We start from the raw sequence: 18,926 nt of genomic DNA, 5'->3' as shown, positions 1-18,926 counted from the left end.
GCCGGCCGTGTTTCGCCTGCACCCTTCCCCCATCACTTCCTCCTGACCCCGCCGTGACTTGGAAGGAAATCCCAGACGTCATGTAATCTCATTGCGAAATATTTCTGTGTGTGTCTCTAAAAGAAAATAAAATTATTTGTATTCCCTGTGAGTGCTCGCCAGCTTTGTTGTGGAGGGGAAGACGGACACTTCCTGAAATAGGCCTGCCATCAGTTTCGGTAGTTAATTTGCATTTAAAAAGATTGAGAGTTTATACTACTTGGGCATTTCATTATTGCAGTAAACCTCAAAGGGTTTGAAATGTTGATTTTGTAAATAACATCTAAGAAAACATTGTGAATTGCCATCATGAATATGTATGAACGTGTGTGACAGTCCTTGGTTCAGAGCTAGCCTGCAGTGTGCTTTGTCATTTGCAGTGGCTCCCTGCCTCCACAGTTTATGTATCTGTCCTCAGGGCTGCGGGACAGCACGCTCGGTTTCCGACGAAGTGCTGTAGGCCCCCTTGTGCGTCCGAGAAAGGACAGAGGGAAGGTGAGCACGTGGGGCCGAGAAACACAGAACAGGCCGAACGGGGTGAACGTCGCCAGGCCCCAGATTGTAGAGCAGGGACCTCCCCTTTCGTTCGCTCTGGCTTTGGGTCGTGCCTTTGCTTGGGCCCTCCTTCGATTTCTTTTTCTTGGCACTTACTCAATGGGGCCCGTGACATTCACGGTCAGATCAATGGCTGGTTTCTCCCTTTGAAGAGGATGCTGTGTTGTACTGGCGTTGGGAGATGAACCTTTAAGAAATGAAATGTTTTAGGACTTACTCGTTTTATTTGTTTTTATACAGATATTGAAAAATGCTTACTCAATTCAAGTAACTAGAATACCTACTGTGGGCTAAATTGAACTTCCATAGGCTTTGGATGAGATATACAGTGTATGAGAGCATTGATTTTACATTGATTTTTAAGTTTACTTTAGATGCTCTTATTGGAACATTGTGTAATAATTTTTTTCCTTTTTTGTTCCCTTTTGCTGCCCACTTACCTGACGAAACTGCTTCTGTTCAAACACGATCCTGCAGTTCACAAGGTTCCTTTGCAGCTCACCTTTGGAGGTAAGAGTGTACTCACCTGAATACTAGGGTCTCTAACTGAACGTGATTATCGATACCTTTTGTTGGGCACTTACTTGATAATTCAGGAGTGATCACTTTATTGTGGCACATTCATTCTTCAGTAATAGTAATGAGATAAATACAGATTTTTTAAAATAAGAATTTCTCTAAGTTCCAGAGCTGTTCACTTTCATAATGGGTCATTGCTTCTTTTTAAGTACATTTCCTTTTTTAACAAGTAGACTGAAGAGCACTATTGTATCTCCTACTGTTACAACTGTTTATCATCGGCCTTATTCTCTCTTAACTGCCCCCGGGGTTAGAGAGAGCTGGAGAAGCCGTGGGCAGAAGCTAACACCCAGGAAGATCCACCTGGTTCGAAAGAGTTTGTGAAAGTCTGCGAGTGGATCAGGGATGAGAAAAGGACTTACTTTTCCCGAGCCATTCCTGTGGCCTAGGCACTGTCCTGGGCGCTTGGCTCACTTTCTCATTCCGTGCCCGTAGTGGGTCTGCAGTTCACACCTGGGAATCCAGTGATAGAGTTGTGAGGAGATGTTCAGAGAGGCAGGAGTCCGCGTGAGCTACAGGTGATGAGGAGCGACCTGTGGAGGTGCGAGGACTCGGAGAAAGGAGTGGGAGCGGGAGCGGGAGGCGGCGGAGTCAGTGGAGCGGTGACCGCATTCAGAGCCAGCCTGGGCTTAAGAGCACATTTTCCCCTATGGGCCACACGGGCAGATCCCAACTTCTCCGAACCTCAGTCTTCTTCCCTGTAAAGTGGGTATAACCCTTCCCACCTCCAGATGAAGCAGTGGACGGGGAGCAGTTTATAAACTGCTGCTCGCACCTTAGCGATATTTGGTACCTCCTCCTAGGCCGCGCAGCGGTCCCCACAGTGCGACTCTGTTCCCTGCCTTTTGCTTGCCCTCCGTTTTGCCTCTGCTGCCCTTGTCACCTCGTGTTCCCTTCCCCCACTCCCAGCGTGCCGAAGTCAGACCCTCCTCAGGAGGAGTCGGGGTGCAGCGTCCTGCCGTCTGTACGGTGGGGAGAGTCCGGGCTTTGGAGTGAGAGCGAGAGGGAGTCCCGTGAACAAGTCATTTCATTGTTTGAGAAACGTAAAAATGGAGACGAGGCAGACTGGCAGGTTATTGAAATAGAGCGAGGTGACGTGCGGCAGGCACGGGGCACAAGGCCTGTCGCTCGCGGTTTTAGGTAAAGTTTAGTGTGAAAACAATAAAAACAGAAACCACATCATGAGACAATATAAATTATATGTAATGTGCTTGTTAGTTGAGTAAGCACTTTCTAAGCATAGAAGAAAGGGAAGTATCAAAGGAAAGGATGGAAACATTAGGTTTGATTCTGATTCTATGAAAAAATTCATAATTTTGTTCATAAAATCATGTACAGTTAAAGGCAGTTTGGGGAAGTATGATAAAAATGTTATTATACTTACTATAGTGACCTCTTAGAATTCATTTTAAAATGTCCTGTTTCCTTCTACATAATATTTGGTTGGATTTTATCAGTTAGTTGATGAGATGAAATACAAATGGTAATAAATGTCTTAAAAGTCCTTATAAGCAAGCCCTGGCTGGCATAGCTCAGTGGATTGAGTGTGGGCTGCAAACCAGGCATCGCAGGTTCAATTCCCAGTTGGGGCACATGCCTAGGTTGCAGGCCATGGCCCCCAGCAACCGCACATTGATGTTTCTCTCTCTCTTTCTCCCTCCCTTCCCTCTCTAAAAATAAATAAATAAAATCTTTAAAAAAAGTCCTTATAAGCAATCAATGAAATGCAGGTTAAAAAACCAGTGATGTGTAGTTTTGTTTTTTTTTTTACCTATGAAGCTAGCTTTTTTTTTTTTTTAATGAATGGGAAGATGTGGTGTGTTTTTAAACTTCATTCTTTACAGTAGGACTCTGTTTAGTCATGTACATTAAAGACCTTGTATAAATTCAACCTTGTAGTTGAGCAATTCTAGTCTAACAATTACTGCCTGAGAAATTGTCAAAGATGGGGATAAAACTTACATGTTTATCACAGCATTATCTATAATGGCAAACATTTATAAACAACGTGAGTGTCCGGCGGTAGGAAAAGGTAGAATAAGTCACGGTACAGGCGGCCACATGACAGAACACACTAGAGCCCCTAAAATGAGGGCTGGGTTGCGGGCCAGGTCCCCAGTACGCGGCGTGTGAGAGGCAGCCAGTCGCTGTCTCTCACACATCCATGTGTCTCTCCCTCTCCTCCTCCCTCCCTCCCCCCCTCTCTAAAAATAAATAAAATCTTTAACAAAAATAAAGTGAGGACTGCACATAAACGTGCATGAGTGCATACTGATAAGCAATAACAGTGTAAAATACTTGCTGTATCAAGATAAAAACGGGATGCAAATCTGTACACACGGATCTAAATTTAAAAACAACTTAAGCGTACAGAAACTAGGAAGGAGATGCACAGAATGCTAACACCCACTGCAGAATGTTACGTTGTTCTACCCTTTGCTCCTCCATGAAGGAGCCGCTCTGGGGGCGAGGGGCACCGGGCAGGTTTGTGATGATGTGAGTGCCGTGGACTCTTGGAGTCCGTGTGTGAGTGCTGGGTAATCAGGGGCGTCTCTGACTGGTGTGGAAACGACCGATGTCGGGTCCAGTCTTGGGAAGAAGGGGACTGGCAGGAGCTTGGGCTGGAGACGCCGTGTTCAAGGCTGGGCTCTCACTGCAGCAAGAACTTAGAGGGGTAGCCAGAGTGCGGGCTGTGAACGGAAGACAGTTAGGCCGAGTGGACTCACCCCAGAGGGAGCGGGTCAGGGTGCTGGAGCTGACGTCCACATCAGCAGGGCAAGGAGCGGTTTGAAGATGCTGTTCAGCAGACCTCACTAACAGGCTTCTCTCAAATGGAAGGTCAGGGAGACCTGTTTTCCTGCTCCCTTGCTCCACTCTCAGTGTAGTGCGTAGGAGGCCCTGAGTGAATAGCTGTCGAATGAATGAATGAATGACTAAGCTAGGGTGCCTGAGGCTGAGTGTAACAGGCTTTTACCCGTCTTTTGGCAGCTGAAAGCACAACAGGCCTAATGTTTGTATTTAGTATGGTTAATGCTCTGTCTTCCCAGCTGATTGTAGCTACCTAACACCTTCGTGCTCTTCACCTTGAGGATGAAGCTCGGAGCGTGTCCACCATGTACTTCCAGAGCTGTACCGTGCACATACATGTTTTTACATCGCGTCTTGCTCCTCTGGTTAAATACTGGGACCTTATGTGCACAAGCATTCATCTTGGGTGAAATCAGAAGGGAAAGCATCAGGATGGAAGCTTCGAGATAGTTTCTGTCATTTTCCGTCCGGTCCGCTCTTTCCACTTAGGGACTTGGAGCTGTATTTACTTTCCCGTGGCCAAATTGATTTGTTTCTTATGGGGCTTAATGGACATGGGCAGAGGGGAAAAAGTCAAAATTAAAGGTGACCACTTGGCTTTGCTTCTCTTGAGGTATTTGGGAACTACTTGAGAGCTCTCTGTGGGTATTCTTCTAGCCTGGAGCTTCCCGGGAGCCGCCCGACGACGTAGTTACTGGCTGCTACCCCCCAGCCCCGGCAGCGGGCACTCAGGGCTCTGCGCCTTCGCCCCCGCAGGGCCCGAGAGCCGGGGCGAAGCCCAGGCAGGCGAGTGGCGGGGGCCCCTAAATGTTTAATGTCGCCACCAGACTTACGTTTCAGTTGGAGAAGAAAAATAACAAATATGGTGAATACCCAAACACCTTTGCTAATTTTGAATACAAAAATATACTTCTGGGAGGGACAATCAAGTCCATGGGACTTGAGTTGAACGGGAAGGAGACTCTAAATTTCACCGCGTCCACACAAGCTGCTGTGAACGAACCACGTCCCTTTGTTGTGAGTCCTGAGCAGTTAACTGCCACGTGAATCTAACGAAATTGTCAAGTTATAGCAGTCACATCAGTAACGTGATCCGCTGTCATCTGAACGGGGCCATGTGTGGGGAGTCAGTTACTTCCCTCTGTGGGGCTGACCCTTTTACATTCCTGCGAGCCGAAGACTAATAGAGCTCATTACGCTTTACGGGGAAGGAGCTTTTATCACCTCGTCAAGCCGGGCAGCGTGTTTCCATCCGGGTCCTAATTGTGTGCAGCGCCGCGGCTGCCGACGGGCGCTCCCCGCCGGCTCTCCACCGGCCCCTCCCGCACAGACGCTTTTATTGACATTTCTAGGTCTGAGTTACATTTTGTGTGGCACCACCTCCACATGTCTTCAATTAAACGTAGGTAAATAAAAGGGATTATATATCAGAGGCTAAAAGATTCTTGAAATTCTCTCCCGAGTCAGACGGCCAGCCAGTCCAGCAGGGTGCAGCCTCGTCGTCATGCTGGAGGTGGACAGCTACGGGCGGGGGCATTTGTGAGAAACGCTGAACCGTGGGTGACTGACTGTAGGTCACTTAGATTTCTCTGCAGAAACGTCCTCCCTCCCTTCGTTTCAGACCCGTTCACGTCTCTTGATTGACAGTCGCTACGCTCATTGAGAAGTTACCAGCTGACGTGCATGGGCGCTGTGCTAAGCTCTCTGCTCACTTGTTTTGATTCTCGCAGAGGGCCTGTGAGGTGACATTCTCAACTTTCTAAAGGAGAAAACTGGGCCCAGAGAGGTGGATTAGTTACGCCCAGTATCGCAGCTAGCTAGTCACATGAGGCAACAGGGACAAGATAGGAAGGAATAAATGGAAGGATCCTTAGGCTACACGGAGTGATACAGTATTATCAAAGTACATTTGAGATGTGTTTTGTAAATGCCAGAGCAGGGTTTCTCATCCCGGGCACGGTTGACACAGGCCTGTTACCTCTGGGCGTGGGTGCTCTTCCAGGTGTTGTGTGATGCTCGGCGACATTTCTGTCTTCTGCTCCGTCGAGGCCGGTAGCATCCTCCCTCTGAGCTGAAACAGAATAGCTCCCGACTTTGCCAAATTGGGGGAAGTAGGGGGGAAATTGGCTTGAAACTTCTTGTTGAAATTTCATTCACTCTTCATTACCTATTGAAAACCCCTGCCCTAGAGCAGCCCTAAAAACCCCCAAAGAGATGTAGTAATAAGCCAGTAGTGAAGATAATAGCAACAGTGACACATTTTCGGTCTCCTAAAGGCAGGAAGAGAAGGAAGGGTGAACAGAGAACGAGTGAGACAAATAGAAGGCAAGCAGCAAGATGGGCCACTTAAACCCCACTGTACAGATCATCACATTAAGTGTAAACGGCCTGAACCGGAGCTCTGCTCCGTGGGAATGCTCCGTGTCTGTGGCACCTAAAACGTGTGTGGAGCCCGTGGTCACACGTAGCTCCTGAGCTCGTTAGGAACTGAATTTTCAATTTTCTTAAACTTTAGTTAACCTACATGGCCAGTAGCCATCCTGGTGAACAATACAGGTCTGAAAACTCCAATTACAAGACTAGATGGAAGGGAAAACGCAAAATCCACCTTAACTGTGAAGACACGGCTAGTTTAAAAGTAAAAGGCCAAGTTACCCCAATAAACTTAATTAAAAAAAAGTAGGGTGGTGAGTGCTAGGGGGAGCTGGGGAGAAAAGGGGCGGGGCATTGTTCCTGGGGGCGGAGCTTCTGTTAGGGGTGATGGACAAGCTCTGCAAGGTGGCGGTGATGGCCACTAGGCAGTGTCCATCTGCCTGAGGCCACTGACTACCCTCAGAAATGGCTCAAACCGTTAGTTTTACATTATGGATTTTACCACAGTTAAATTTTTTGTAAGTCAGAATTATAATTCAGTTCAGTGGAACACAGATTTACATTTTTCAAAATCATAAGCATTATGTAAGAATATTGTTAACTTTTTAAATTAGTAAGCCAATGAGTAGTTTCGGCAGTTTAAACTATTCATTGGAAAACAAGTCATATATTATTTTTAAAATTCACTCACCAATTGTATTTAATACCAATAAATCCAAGAAAAGACATAACTTTTTTTCTATCTTTTTTTTTTGATTGGGGAATATTGTATTGAAATACAGTATGGGGGGTTCAGTTTCAGTCACTATCTCTTCATTTAAAGAAATTAGGAGCACCTGTTTAGAAACAGTGGCGTAGTCACACAGTCATCTAAATCAGGGTCCCCAGCCCCTGGTTTGCCGATGGGTACTGGTCTGTGGTCTGTTCCAACCGGGGCCACACAGCAGGAGGTGAGCCGCGGGTGTGGGAGCCCAGCTCCACTCTCATTACCGCCTGAGCTCCGCCTCCTGTCCCCGCCCCTCTCCCGCCCCATCCTTCTTCTACCATACTGGTCCCAGGTGCCAGAGCCGTTGGGGACCCCTGATCTAAGTCCGTGGACGCCACTGCATTACTGCCTGAGCTCTGCCTCCTGTCCCCCCACCCACTCCAGCCCATGGAAAAATTGTCTTCCACATTTTCTGGTGCCAAAGAAAGGTTGGGGACTGCTCTTTCTTTTTTATTTTAATCCTCACCCCGGGATATGCATATTGGTTTTAGAGAGAGAGGAAGGAAGAGAGAGAAACATCCACGTGAAAGAGAAACATGGATCAGTTGCCGCCCGTATGCACTGTAACTGGGGATTGAACCCACAACCTTTGGGTGTATGAACGAGGTGATGCTCCAACTTACAGGGCCACCCGGCCAAGGCCAACTTTTTTTCTTTCTTAAACCAAAATGATTAAACCAGTTTGATTTACCTCAAAAATGTTTCTAATTAGCAATATCTGTAAGGAGTTTATTTAGTTTATTTTCTGTGAATTTGGAGAGTATTGGATTTATGTAAATGCTTACTTATCTCTAAAGATCCATTTTACAGAGCTCCTCTAATGAAGAGATGAAACTGTGTGATTTATTAATACCCTCTGGAGGTGGAAAATGTTTCACATACAAGAAGTAAAAACTTTCCCGAATTACAGATGAACAAACATGCTAGAGAGCTCCCAGCTTCAGTTCTGTGACTTTAGCTGTAGCTCAGTAGTAGACACAGAATTCATTGATTTCGTTCTCAAAGAGCTGTTCTCCTTAATTGATTGAACTCCTAAATATGCAAACAGACAAAAAAATGAAGAAACCAGATTCTTTATCTTTTTTCATGCAACAGAGAGTAGGTCTCTGTCGTTTGTCAGCAGAGACCATGAATGGAATCCAGCTGTTCCCACCGTTAATGGGGATAACTCATGGGTTGTACGAGAACCAGAAACAAAAACGAAAACAAAACTGCAGACCTGTGGAGAGGACGGAAAGGACGCAGAGCAAAGTCAGAGCTGCGCGTCTGTTTCTGTGAGAGTCGGGAACAGACGGGCAGGAAAAAACGCGGTGGGGGCGGTGGCACAGACCGTGAGGGTGCTTCTGGGTTAGCCAGCTCCATCTAGCGAGCTCGCTCAGGCTTCTCCTCGGATGCCCTCCACACTGTCCAACCATAATTTTCAAAAAGTTAACATTATGACCTTTATGCAAATGGAGCATGACCACATGTCAGATTCCATTTGACTCAATTAATTAATCTTAGGATTGGTCAGAAGGTATTACAATTGGTACAAGAGGCATTTGAGAAAAAAATATACAAGCAATTTAATAAGGGGTTGAGATGGTGGCTGTTAGGTGGGGACAACTGGTTATTCTATCACAGGGTGTGAAACTGTGGTTTTCCGGGCGATTTGTGCCACTGGACACAGCTCTGTAAGTTAACCTGTGCCCCAGCCACATGATGAAATAACCTGGTCAACAGGAAATCCAGCCCAGAGGCGCACTGAACGACACCCACTAGTTTTTCATGTGATTGGGATTGTGTCTCCCATTGTACAGGGTTATATTTTTACAGTGTTGTTAAAGAGGCTTGATAAAAATAGTTTTTAATTACTACATGACAGTTACTCATGTGAATGTACTGTAATTAGCTTACTTTATTTTATGATTTTGCTTAATTTGGTTCTTTAGTGTACTGATTGTCTGCCAGAAAATTAGGAATTGGTTGCATTTGATTTTTAAATCACGTGTACAAAAGCATGTGGTATGTTAATCACGAGTGCTGCTATTTGCAGTTTGCAAATTAAATTTTATTTCTTATTAGAGACACTTTCAAATTTGGTTTTTTTAAAATTTAGACATCTTTTTAAAAAATTTATTTCAAAATTTAGTTGTTTCTTTTTTTTAAGAGATAATGTAGATTTTGATGTCATAGTGGTTTAACACACCTTTGGGGTTTTTTAAAAAAATGAATCCAATGTTTAATAACAATGTTTCATGAAACTATTAACAAAAGGCAAAACAAGAAATAAGTTATTGTGAACCAGTGCAGACTTTTAATCAGGTGCTTAAATAGATTACCTTTAGGGACCTCCATGAACTATTGTTTAAAAAAGGTTCAGGCCTTGGCTGGTGTGGCTCAGTGGATTGAGCACCACCAGCCTGTGAACTAAGAGGTCGCCTGTTGGATTCCCAGTCAGGACCCACGCCTGGGTTGCGGGCCAGGTCCCCAGTTGGGGGCAAGTGAGAGGTAACCGATCCATGTATCTCTTGCACACTGATGTCTCTTTCCCTCCCTTCCCCTCTCTCTAAAAATAAATACACTATTTAGGACACCGATTAGCTAATCATAGATTCGTGTGTGAGCAGTGGTCTTTGGGGGGAGGTACTTCTGGATGCCTTAGGGGGAAGAACACAAGCCCTGCTCTCTCAAAGACCCTGAATACCTTCTCAGTCCCGTCTCTGCACCCCTGGTTAAGCCCCCGGTGCTGCCCTTTGCCTGTTCCTCTGTGGCTCAGCAGTGTTTGTGTTAAGCCTCACTTAGGTACGTGGAGGCCGATGGGTCAGGAGACGGGCGCACTTCTTCAGAGTAAATACACGCTCACGGTGGGAGCGGTTGACCAGAAGCCTGAACTGCGCTATCAATACGGATGGCGTTGCTGCACAGTGCCGCTGGTGCTGCGCTGCACAGCTCGTTAATCACGGAGCCGTGCCGTGCTTGCCCCGGGTGGAAGGCGGGTTTCCTTTTGTGTAGCTCGTGCTGCGCTTCATTGTGTTTTTCCTGTTGTCAGCTAAACCCTTGAAACTGAGTAACTTCTGAGAAATAACTTTGCTTATTGTCCTTTCACAAATCCCAACTGTATGAACTAGAGGCATGAGAGAGATAAACTATTAAATATTGCTAATCACATCGCCAACTTATTTATGAGGACATTTAAGCCAACTGCTGTTGCGTGACTTGACTTATTTTGAGTGAGTGAGCTGCTGTGGTAATTTCACAGACACAATCTCCTGGTGTGCGCCATTCAGACCCCTGAAGCCAGAAGCTGCGACTGGCCCGAATTTGCTCACAGTCTGCAGGATGCTCTTATGTGCACGTGGTCATTTTCTTCCAGCCACCCTTGAGGATGAGGAGTAGTATCATTTCTCTTTCAGAAATGCAGAAATACACTTAAAAATAAAGTTAAATCACTCTGAGTCAGTGTGTTAATAACTCCGTGGTTTCACGATTGTATTGCTTCGTTGACTCCTGGCTCTTAGGTCTCCTCGTCTGTGATGGGGTGGGAGTCAGAATAGGTAGGTACGAGGCTTACTTTTTTCCTGAGTAAGTAATCGTAAGGCAGCCCGTGTCTATCAAGTGTTTGCAGATGGGGAAGACCCCTGACTTCCAGGGGAACTGAGAGAAGGGAATGATGCCTACGGGAGAAGAACCGCCCCTTCAAACCAGTGAAGTCCGTGGGGCAGGTCATTAAATGGGAGGTCCGGGGAACGAAACAGGTAGATGGGTATTGGAAACCGAGAAGGTAATTGCAGTTTTAAAGAATATTTCAAGCTGGTGCAACAGGTAGAACCGATTTCTATCTAGGCTTAAAAGAATACAGGGGTTATTTATTTATGGAGAATATGCTTATTAGGTCCATTCTTATGTCCTCTATAAGTACATTTTCTTAATGAATGAATCCACAAAGAGATTAGCGACCTAGAATGAGGCAGTAACTGAGGTCATGGATGAATTTAGATTCATTTCCAAGTCGTTTGATTAGCTTTTGACATGGAGGTTTCTGACAGTTGACAGCTCCCGCCTTACATTTCGTGAACCGACAGCTGCTCTCCGCCTGCAAGTCCCAGCCGGGGCTGCCCTCCTGCTCCATTGATTCTGAAGACAGGGGCGGTGTTCCTGTGAACCTCGGGCTGCCCCCTGGGGGGTGGATTTTATACAGTTCCACAGCACGGAGGAACTCGTTTACTTCTGACTGTGTGGGTGGAGCCTCCCAGCCTCTGGCCCCGGTCACTAGGCTCCCAGTCTGTTAGCTGTGGGGGTCAGGCCAGGTTTTGTAGGTGTGACAGGTTAGTGCGCTTACCTGTTTCCTTTCGGTTAGTGCTTCTGTTTGTTTACCTGTTCTCTTGAAACTGTCTGTTTCTGGGGAAATAATCGCGACTTTTTAAAAGGGTGAAGCTGTGTGGGAAGTGAGTGCTGAAATCTGGGTTTGACATAATTTATTATTATAGTTGGTGGAAGCTCTCGAAAGTGTAAAGATGTTGTTATTGCCCAAACAACACTTTGTCTACAGCAGTGGAAGTTACAGAAATTACTGATACTGGTAGCACCTCAGTACACCCTCATTAACTTGTTGTCGTTGACCTTGACCGCCTGTGCAGGTACTTTCCGCCTCCCAAACCACCCCGCTCGGAAGGAGGTCCCTGTGTGCAGCCCGCACGGAGGCAGTAGGGGGCCATGCTGCCTCCCTTTAGGGCTTGAATGAGTATCTGCATAAACTTTTGGGGTTCCTGGGTGATTTGTCTTTCTTCCTCATTTGTTAATCTGTTCAATCATATATATCAGTGTGCACTCATTGATTTTTGTTTTATACTTAGGGTTATAATCCAATACTACTTTATTATGTTGTCCGAATTATTTCGATTTAGACCATTGGGAGCTCTTTCACTTGACCCCCTTGTCCCTTTGATACACCTCCATCCCTGGGGGTTTGTTTTTCTTTTTTTTTGAGTATTTCCTTCCTCTTGGGCGCTACAAGATACTCTAGGCTCATCGTGTGTATTTCCTGTCCCAGTCCTGGAATCAGCCATTTCTCCAAAGAGAAATTGTTCCTTTTTCTTGTTTCTTTTATTGCAGAGTCAGGGCACCAAAATGGGGTGTTCGGTGTGCTTGCTGCTACTGGGTGTCGGTGTTTTAGGCCTTATCATCTGACAGAACGAATAAACAGATGTGTGTGTATACTAACCTTAGTGTGAACATGTCTATGAGAGATACACACCTACAAGTATTTCTGTATGTAACCGTCTGTGTCTGTATTGAGCTAAACGTGCGTTCTTACTCACGTCTCTAATTCTAGTCATGACCGCATGGATCACCCTAGCCTCTTCCCCCTTCCGATCTGTGAACTCCCACTCACAAACAGCGAGTGACCTGGCTTCTGCCATCCTCCACCCGTTTGCTTAATTGTTCAGTTCCAGCGTGGCTGTGCCTCAGCATCGGGATTGCTAACCTGCAGTGCTCCCGGGGAAAACCTTGGTCAGGGAGGTGACGATGCTTGTGTGTGGACTTCCTGTTGCCCTCACTCTAGCAGACCCCAAAAGTTACATAGGTGAGCACCCTTCCCCTCTCCGACCTCTTTCAAAGGTCGCTTCACACAGATTCTCTCCTCAGTCCTTCCTGGGATCCTGTAACCTCCTAAATGATTTTCTTTTAATTTGCACACATTAAGTTTCATTCTTGGCGGTGTGAAGTCCTGTGAGTTTGGACAAACGCATTGCGTGGTGTGTCTGCTTCTCCAGTAGCACACAGAGCAGTTTCAGCTGCAAACTCCCCTGGGCAGTGCTGTGCCAAGCGCCGGGTTCCACCCATCCCTCCTGTCATCCCCCCGGGTTCTTGGCAACCGCTCATCTTCTTACTGTCTCTCTAGTTTTGTCTTTCACAGAATGTAATTGGAGTCATACGGTATGTATCGATAGTTATTGATGAATAATATTCCAGGGAATGGATGTGCCACAGCTGATCACCTACTGAAAAATATCTTGGTTGCTTCCAGTTTTTGTAGATTATGAATAAAACTGTGATAAACATTTGTGTGTAGGCCTTGGGGGTTTTTGTTTTTAAGAGCATATTTATTTGTTTCTAGAGAAGGGGGTAGGACAGGAGGAGGAGAGGGAGAGAAACATCTGTGTGTGAGAGTAACATCAGTCAGTTGCCCCTGCCCGCTGGGGACCTGGCCCACCACCCAGGCCAGAGCGGGAATTGTGGCTTGCAGGCTGGTGCTCAATCCCCTGAGCCACACCAGCGGGGCAGGCCTTTGGGTTTTTGTGTGACCCAACTTTTCAGACTAATTGGATAAATAATTAGGAGCCCAGTTGCTGTTTTGTACGGTAAGACTGTTTGGATTTGTGAGACTCTCCCAAGCCGTCCTCCGACGTGGGGCTGCCAGTCCACACCCCCACCACCGGTTCACGCCCCCACCACCGGTGGGTGGGAGCTCCAGCGGCGCCGCGCCCTCCTCGGCCGTCAGCATTCAGGTCTCCAGCCTTTGTAACAGTTGTGTGGTGCTTTCCCGTTGTTTTTTAAATTCCAGTTCCCTGACAGCAAATGATGTTGAGCATCTTTTCATATGCTCATTTGCCAGCTGTACATATTCTTTTGTGAGGCGTCTGCTCAGGTACTTTGCCTGTTTGTCAAATGGGTTATTTGCTTATTGTTGAATGTAAAAGTCTTGTATTTTTGAGTACCACAGTAGTTTATCAGATACGTGTTTTATGACAAGCTGCTCACGTTTGCGTGTCTGCTCTTCCACAGGCAGAGAACCCCCCGAACGGACCAGACTGTGGTTATGGCTCATTTCACCAGCAGTATTGGCTTGACGGCAAGATCATTGCCGTGGGGGTGATTGACATCCTTCCCTACTGTGTGTCCTCCGTGTATCTGTACTACGACCCCGATTATTCGTTTCTCTCCTTGGGGGTCTACTCCGCACTACGGTAAGGTTGCTTTCACGGCTGTGCTGGGTCAAAAGCCCCCGTTTTGATTGCATTTCATCGTGTAACAGTAGAAGCCCTCCCGTGATCGTGTGTAGTAGCTTATTGCTGTGGTGGGCTCTTACGTGGTGGCCTTTGGAAATACCACTTTCAGAACTGAGGCCAGCATCTCGTGGTAGCTCCCAGCTTTCTGAGGGCCGTGCAGCCCAGTGTGTGAGGGGTCGTTGTCCTTGTGGGGCTGCTGTTGTCTCGCTTGTGCGTTCGTGTGAGCTCCCTGCAGAACCACTTGGCGTTCCCCGAGTGTCACGTTTTTCTCGTCATCACTGTTGTATATTTCTTAGTAGGGTTGAACGGGTCTGGTGCAAATGAATTGAAGCGGTGTGTGTTCGTTGGAAGAAATATGTAGCTGTATAAAGTGGTAGAGCAGGACTGGGCAGTCGCTGCCTGTGCGTGACTGTGTGACCTTCACCAGACGGCGATTTCCCGTGTGTGTCCGTGGCTGCACTGCGTGCGCCGCAGCACACCTCCGCTGTCCGAGTAGTGAAGAGGTCGGGGTCTTCCCGGTGGAAACACTCGTCTCTGCATTCACTCTTGCCTGCTTGTGCGGGTTTGTGGTGGGGGAGGGGGAGGAGAATCAAGAACAGGTTTTCCGCTGGGGGCTCCAGTCTTTCTTTTTCTCCCTCTTGGTCACTGTGTCACCTTTTTCTCTTTGCTTTTCCTAGTCTTTCTGTCTAATGGTCACATTTTTACATCATGGTAAAATATACTCTGAGATTATTTTAGTTATGTGTGTGTGCTTTTTTGAATTATAAAAATAGAAGATTTGACATTTTTCTTTAATCACTATTTGATTTTTTTTAAAAAATGTGGTCCATGATTGATTTTGGGGGGGGGGGGTGTTTCAATAACCCACAATATAAAGAAGTTCTCCATCTTGGTGCTTTCAACCCAGCCCGGCTCTTCCTGCCAAGTTAGAGCAAATTTACGTTGTGCAGTGTCTACAACTGATCTCTGCAATACTCTCTTATTTTTCTCATGCAGTTAATTGCATTTTATATAAACTAAAAATACTCATGACTCTTGGCGATATAACTGAACTTGGAACTGATAATTTGAAGCAGTCACATTTTGTACTTTACAAGTGTATTCTGCTTATTTCAGAAGATACTTTTTTTTGTACCAAAAATCAGTTAATACTTTGAAATTACTGCCATTTTTGTGTCATTTTTGTATCTGTCACTTTAGAGTGTATAGCTATGGATTTATGTAGACTTTGCAGATAAATATTAGGAGTTATATTGATTTCTACATAATACATCCCATCCCGTTTATGAAATGTTATTTCATGTCTCAATAATGAAGACATGTAGAAATCATACTGCATTTGAGATAAATAATTAATTCCCAGCAAAATTGGAAAGAGTTCGGTTTACTGTTTGCCATCGCTCTTGAAAGTTCTAGAGCTAGAGAGCTTTGGGGCAGTAGCGGGGCCTGAGCACCAAACACAGCGGACGCTTGTCACGAGGCTGCAGCCGGCCCCGCCCAGCCATGCTCACAGGCCCCGCGTTGCTGAGGCTAGAGAGGGGGAAAGAGCGAGGGGATCGACATCTCAGAGCAAAGTAGGTTGCACGTTGCCAATGCCATTACTGATTTTAATGCAGTTCGGTGAACCCTGGTGAGGCACTTTTCTGTTTCTTCAGTTTCTTGAGCGGTCACTTAAGAAATGTAGATTTGTGTATTTTAGTCTGTAATCAGTATAGATTTTTATGTAATCTAGTCTGCAGATTTAAAAAAATGTTCGAATTGGAGATCATTTTTTCTTTTTTTTTTAATTTTATGTTAATTATTGTTCAAATACAATTTTTTATGTTTTACTCCATTCCAGCCCACCCACCCAGCCCTCCCCACCTCCCTCCCATTTCCACTCAGCCCTAGTTTTTGTCCATGTGTCCTTTATATTTGTTCCTGTAAACCCTTCCCATTCTCCCCTGAAATTCCCTCTACTCTCCTCTGTGGTCAGTGTCAGCCTGTCCTCTATTTCAGTGTCTTTGGTTATATTTTGCTTGTTTCTTTGTTCTGTTGTTTAGGTTCCTGTTAAAGGTGAGATCATATGGTATTTGTCTTTCACCACCTGGCTTGTTTCTCTTAGCATAATGCTCTCCAGCTCCATCCAAGCTGTTGCAAAGGGTAGGAGCTCCTTCTTTCTTTCTGCTGCATAGAATTCCATTGTGTAAATGTACCATAGTTTTTTGATCCATTCATTTACTGATGGGCATCTTGGTTGCTTCCAGCATTGAGCTATTATAAATTGTGCTGCTATGAACATTGGGAAGCATAGGTTCTTTTGGATTGGTGTTTCAGGGTTCTTAGGATAGAGTCCCAGCAGTGGAATCGCAGGGTCAAAAGGCAGATTCATTTTTAGTTTTCTGAGGAAGTTCCATACTGTTTTCCCTAGTGGTTGTACCAGTCTGCAGTCCCACCAGCAGTGCACTAGGGTCCCCTTTTCTCCACAACCTCTCCAACACTTGTTGTTTGTTGCTTTGTTTATGATGGCCATTCTTTTTTTTTAAAATGTTAACTTTTTCTTTTTTTTTTAATCATTGTTCAAGTACAGTTTTCTCCCACTTACTCCCATTCCAGCCCACCCACCCAACCCTCCCCTCTTCCCCCCCATTACCCCCCACCCCTAGTTTTTGTCCATGTGTCCTCCAAATTTGTTCCTGTAAACCCTACCCATTCCCCCCTGAAATTCCCTCTTCTCTCCCCTCTGGTCACTGTCGGTCTGCCCCCTATTTCAGTGTCTTTGGTTATATTTTGCTTGTTTCCTTGTTTTGTTGTTTAGGATCCTGTTAAAGGTGAGATCATATGGTATTTGTCTCTCACCGCCTGGCTTGTTTCCCTTAGCATAATGCTCTCCAGCTCCATCCAAGCTGTCGCAAAGGGTAGGAGCTCCTTCTTTCTTTCTTTCTGCTGCATAGAATCCCATTGTGTAAATGTACCACGTACTGGAGATCTTGATCATGGCCTTTGCTTTTTTGAGAGATGAAGTGTAGAAATGTGAGTAGGTTGTTCAGCAGCAGTTGGCTCGAGTCCTACTTCTGTGCCTGGACAGCGTTCGTGGAGTTAATACATCAGACATGGTTTTCGGGGCTGTCAGAGCAGCAAGTCAGGAAACCCAGAACAGAGGTGTGGGTACTCTGGGGCTGCGGCAGAAGTGCAGTCGTGGTGGGTCTGAGTCTGTTTCTGCACAGGGGGTTAGGAAAGACCTCTCTGACCAGGGGGCATTTGAGGATCCAAAGAAAGCAGAAAAGGAGCCAGCAGTGCAAGAAACCTGAGGGGAGGAGTCTGGGTAAAGGGGCAGCGGCCCGTGCGCCCCGAGGTGGTGGGAGTACAGAGAGGGGAGGTCTCAGGGGTTAGGGTGCGGGTTGGATGGACGGTGCTGTGCAAGGAGGGTGGAGGACAGGCGGCATCGCTGGGAGGCAGAGGGAGCAGGACTTGTGGTCCCCGCAGGGAGGCTGGACTTTGTGTAAGTGTAATCCCAACCCAGGGCATGGGAGAAGCATTTGGTGAGGTTCCCTGTCTGCTCAATGAATAAAAATGAGCCATATTAAATAGGTCTCTTTGATTTTATGCTATTTAGATTTCAGGTTAACTACTAACTATGCCCAAGAAAGCATAAAACCTAAACTTAGATGCAATTGCTCAAAATAATTTAGAGTTTTTTTGGTGTCTTTTTAGTGAAAATAATCTTATAGTGTTTTTAAAATAGTTTGTCTTTCAATACTTGGATTTTTTTATAGCTTACTATAAAATTTTATCAAATATTTGTCATCAGATTACGTAGTACTTTGAATGTTGGAACTAGATTTAACTGTACCTTCATCTTTGTTCTTTTGGCAGAGAAATTGCTTTCACCAAGCAGCTTCATGAAAAAACACCTCAACTCAGCTATTATTATATGGGTTTCTACATTCACTCGTGTCCCAAGATGAGATATAAGGTAAAATTGGTTTCACATGAGTCTGCTGTAGATTCAGGTTACGAAAATTAGTACTTTTGTAGTTTCTCATCATAATGGTTTAACTTGCTTGTATGTTTCTAATGTAAATCATGAATTATTTTTAAATGTTTTAAACTTTTCCTAGAATCTTATTTACTGCTTTGAAATGTGCTGACGCATAGGCACTTACTGCTTGTTGATATAGGATAATCTGCAGTAATTAACTGAACATGTAGAAATTCTAGCTATTCTGGGTAAAATAATTCACATAATTTTTCAGATGAATCCTAAGGAAAATCAGTTCAGAATTCAGGAAGTTGAGGGAAAGGATCATAATTCTGCCACAGGAATTAGCTGAGCCATCACCATAGCAGCGTTACTGGTTTGAAGGGACCCACCTCCCTAAAGTCTAAAACGAGGGAGCGCTGACACTTCTAGGAGGAGGACAGGAGTGCAGGGTCACAGGCTAGTCAGTCAGCCTTCTTCGCAGCTGTGGCCACGTGACGGGCGTGTGTCCCTGTCTGCTCCTAACAATGTAAACAGCAGTGTAAATAACTTAGTATCATCCGTGTATGTGCAGAGTATATGAGTGGTGTTCCAAGAAATAAGTTTCAGAAGCAAAATAAGTTTATAAATTGTTAATTTCAACTTGTGATTTCCTGTTGCTACTGACAGGCTAAGAAATTCAAATGTTATGTTATTGGAAATAGTACCTAGTAATTTTGCTGGCATTTTCCAGTGTTTTAATAATCTCTGTAGGCTAGTTCTTTTTTAATGCTGCTAAACTTGATTTTTCTTATTAACTAATTTTTAAGATACTCATATTAATGAGTAAAAATATGAATAGTAGAACTATTTT

General features: G+C 45.3%; 1 protein-coding gene across 5 annotated transcripts in view; it reads left to right on the top strand.

The window, feature by feature from the left end:
- The window catches only part of ATE1 (arginyltransferase 1), a 106,574-nt gene that overhangs the window by 38,684 nt on the left and 48,964 nt on the right, over nt 1-18,926 (top strand). For all 5 annotated transcript variants that reach the window (XM_036027413.1, XM_028512422.2, XM_036027412.1 and 2 more), the window contains 3 exons: nt 1,072-1,104; nt 13,889-14,070; nt 17,968-18,067. In XM_036027413.1, coding sequence (XP_035883306.1) covers nt 1,072-1,104; nt 13,889-14,070; nt 17,968-18,067 — 315 coding nt within the window. The remainder of the gene's footprint in view (nt 1-1,071; nt 1,105-13,888; nt 14,071-17,967; nt 18,068-18,926) is intronic.

This window comes from Phyllostomus discolor, chromosome 5 (assembly GCF_004126475.2).
Source record: "Phyllostomus discolor isolate MPI-MPIP mPhyDis1 chromosome 5, mPhyDis1.pri.v3, whole genome shotgun sequence".
Classification (NCBI taxonomy): Eukaryota; Metazoa; Chordata; class Mammalia; order Chiroptera; family Phyllostomidae; genus Phyllostomus; species Phyllostomus discolor.
Note: the sequence above shows the minus strand (reverse complement) of the source record. Positions and strands in the feature narration are given on the sequence as shown.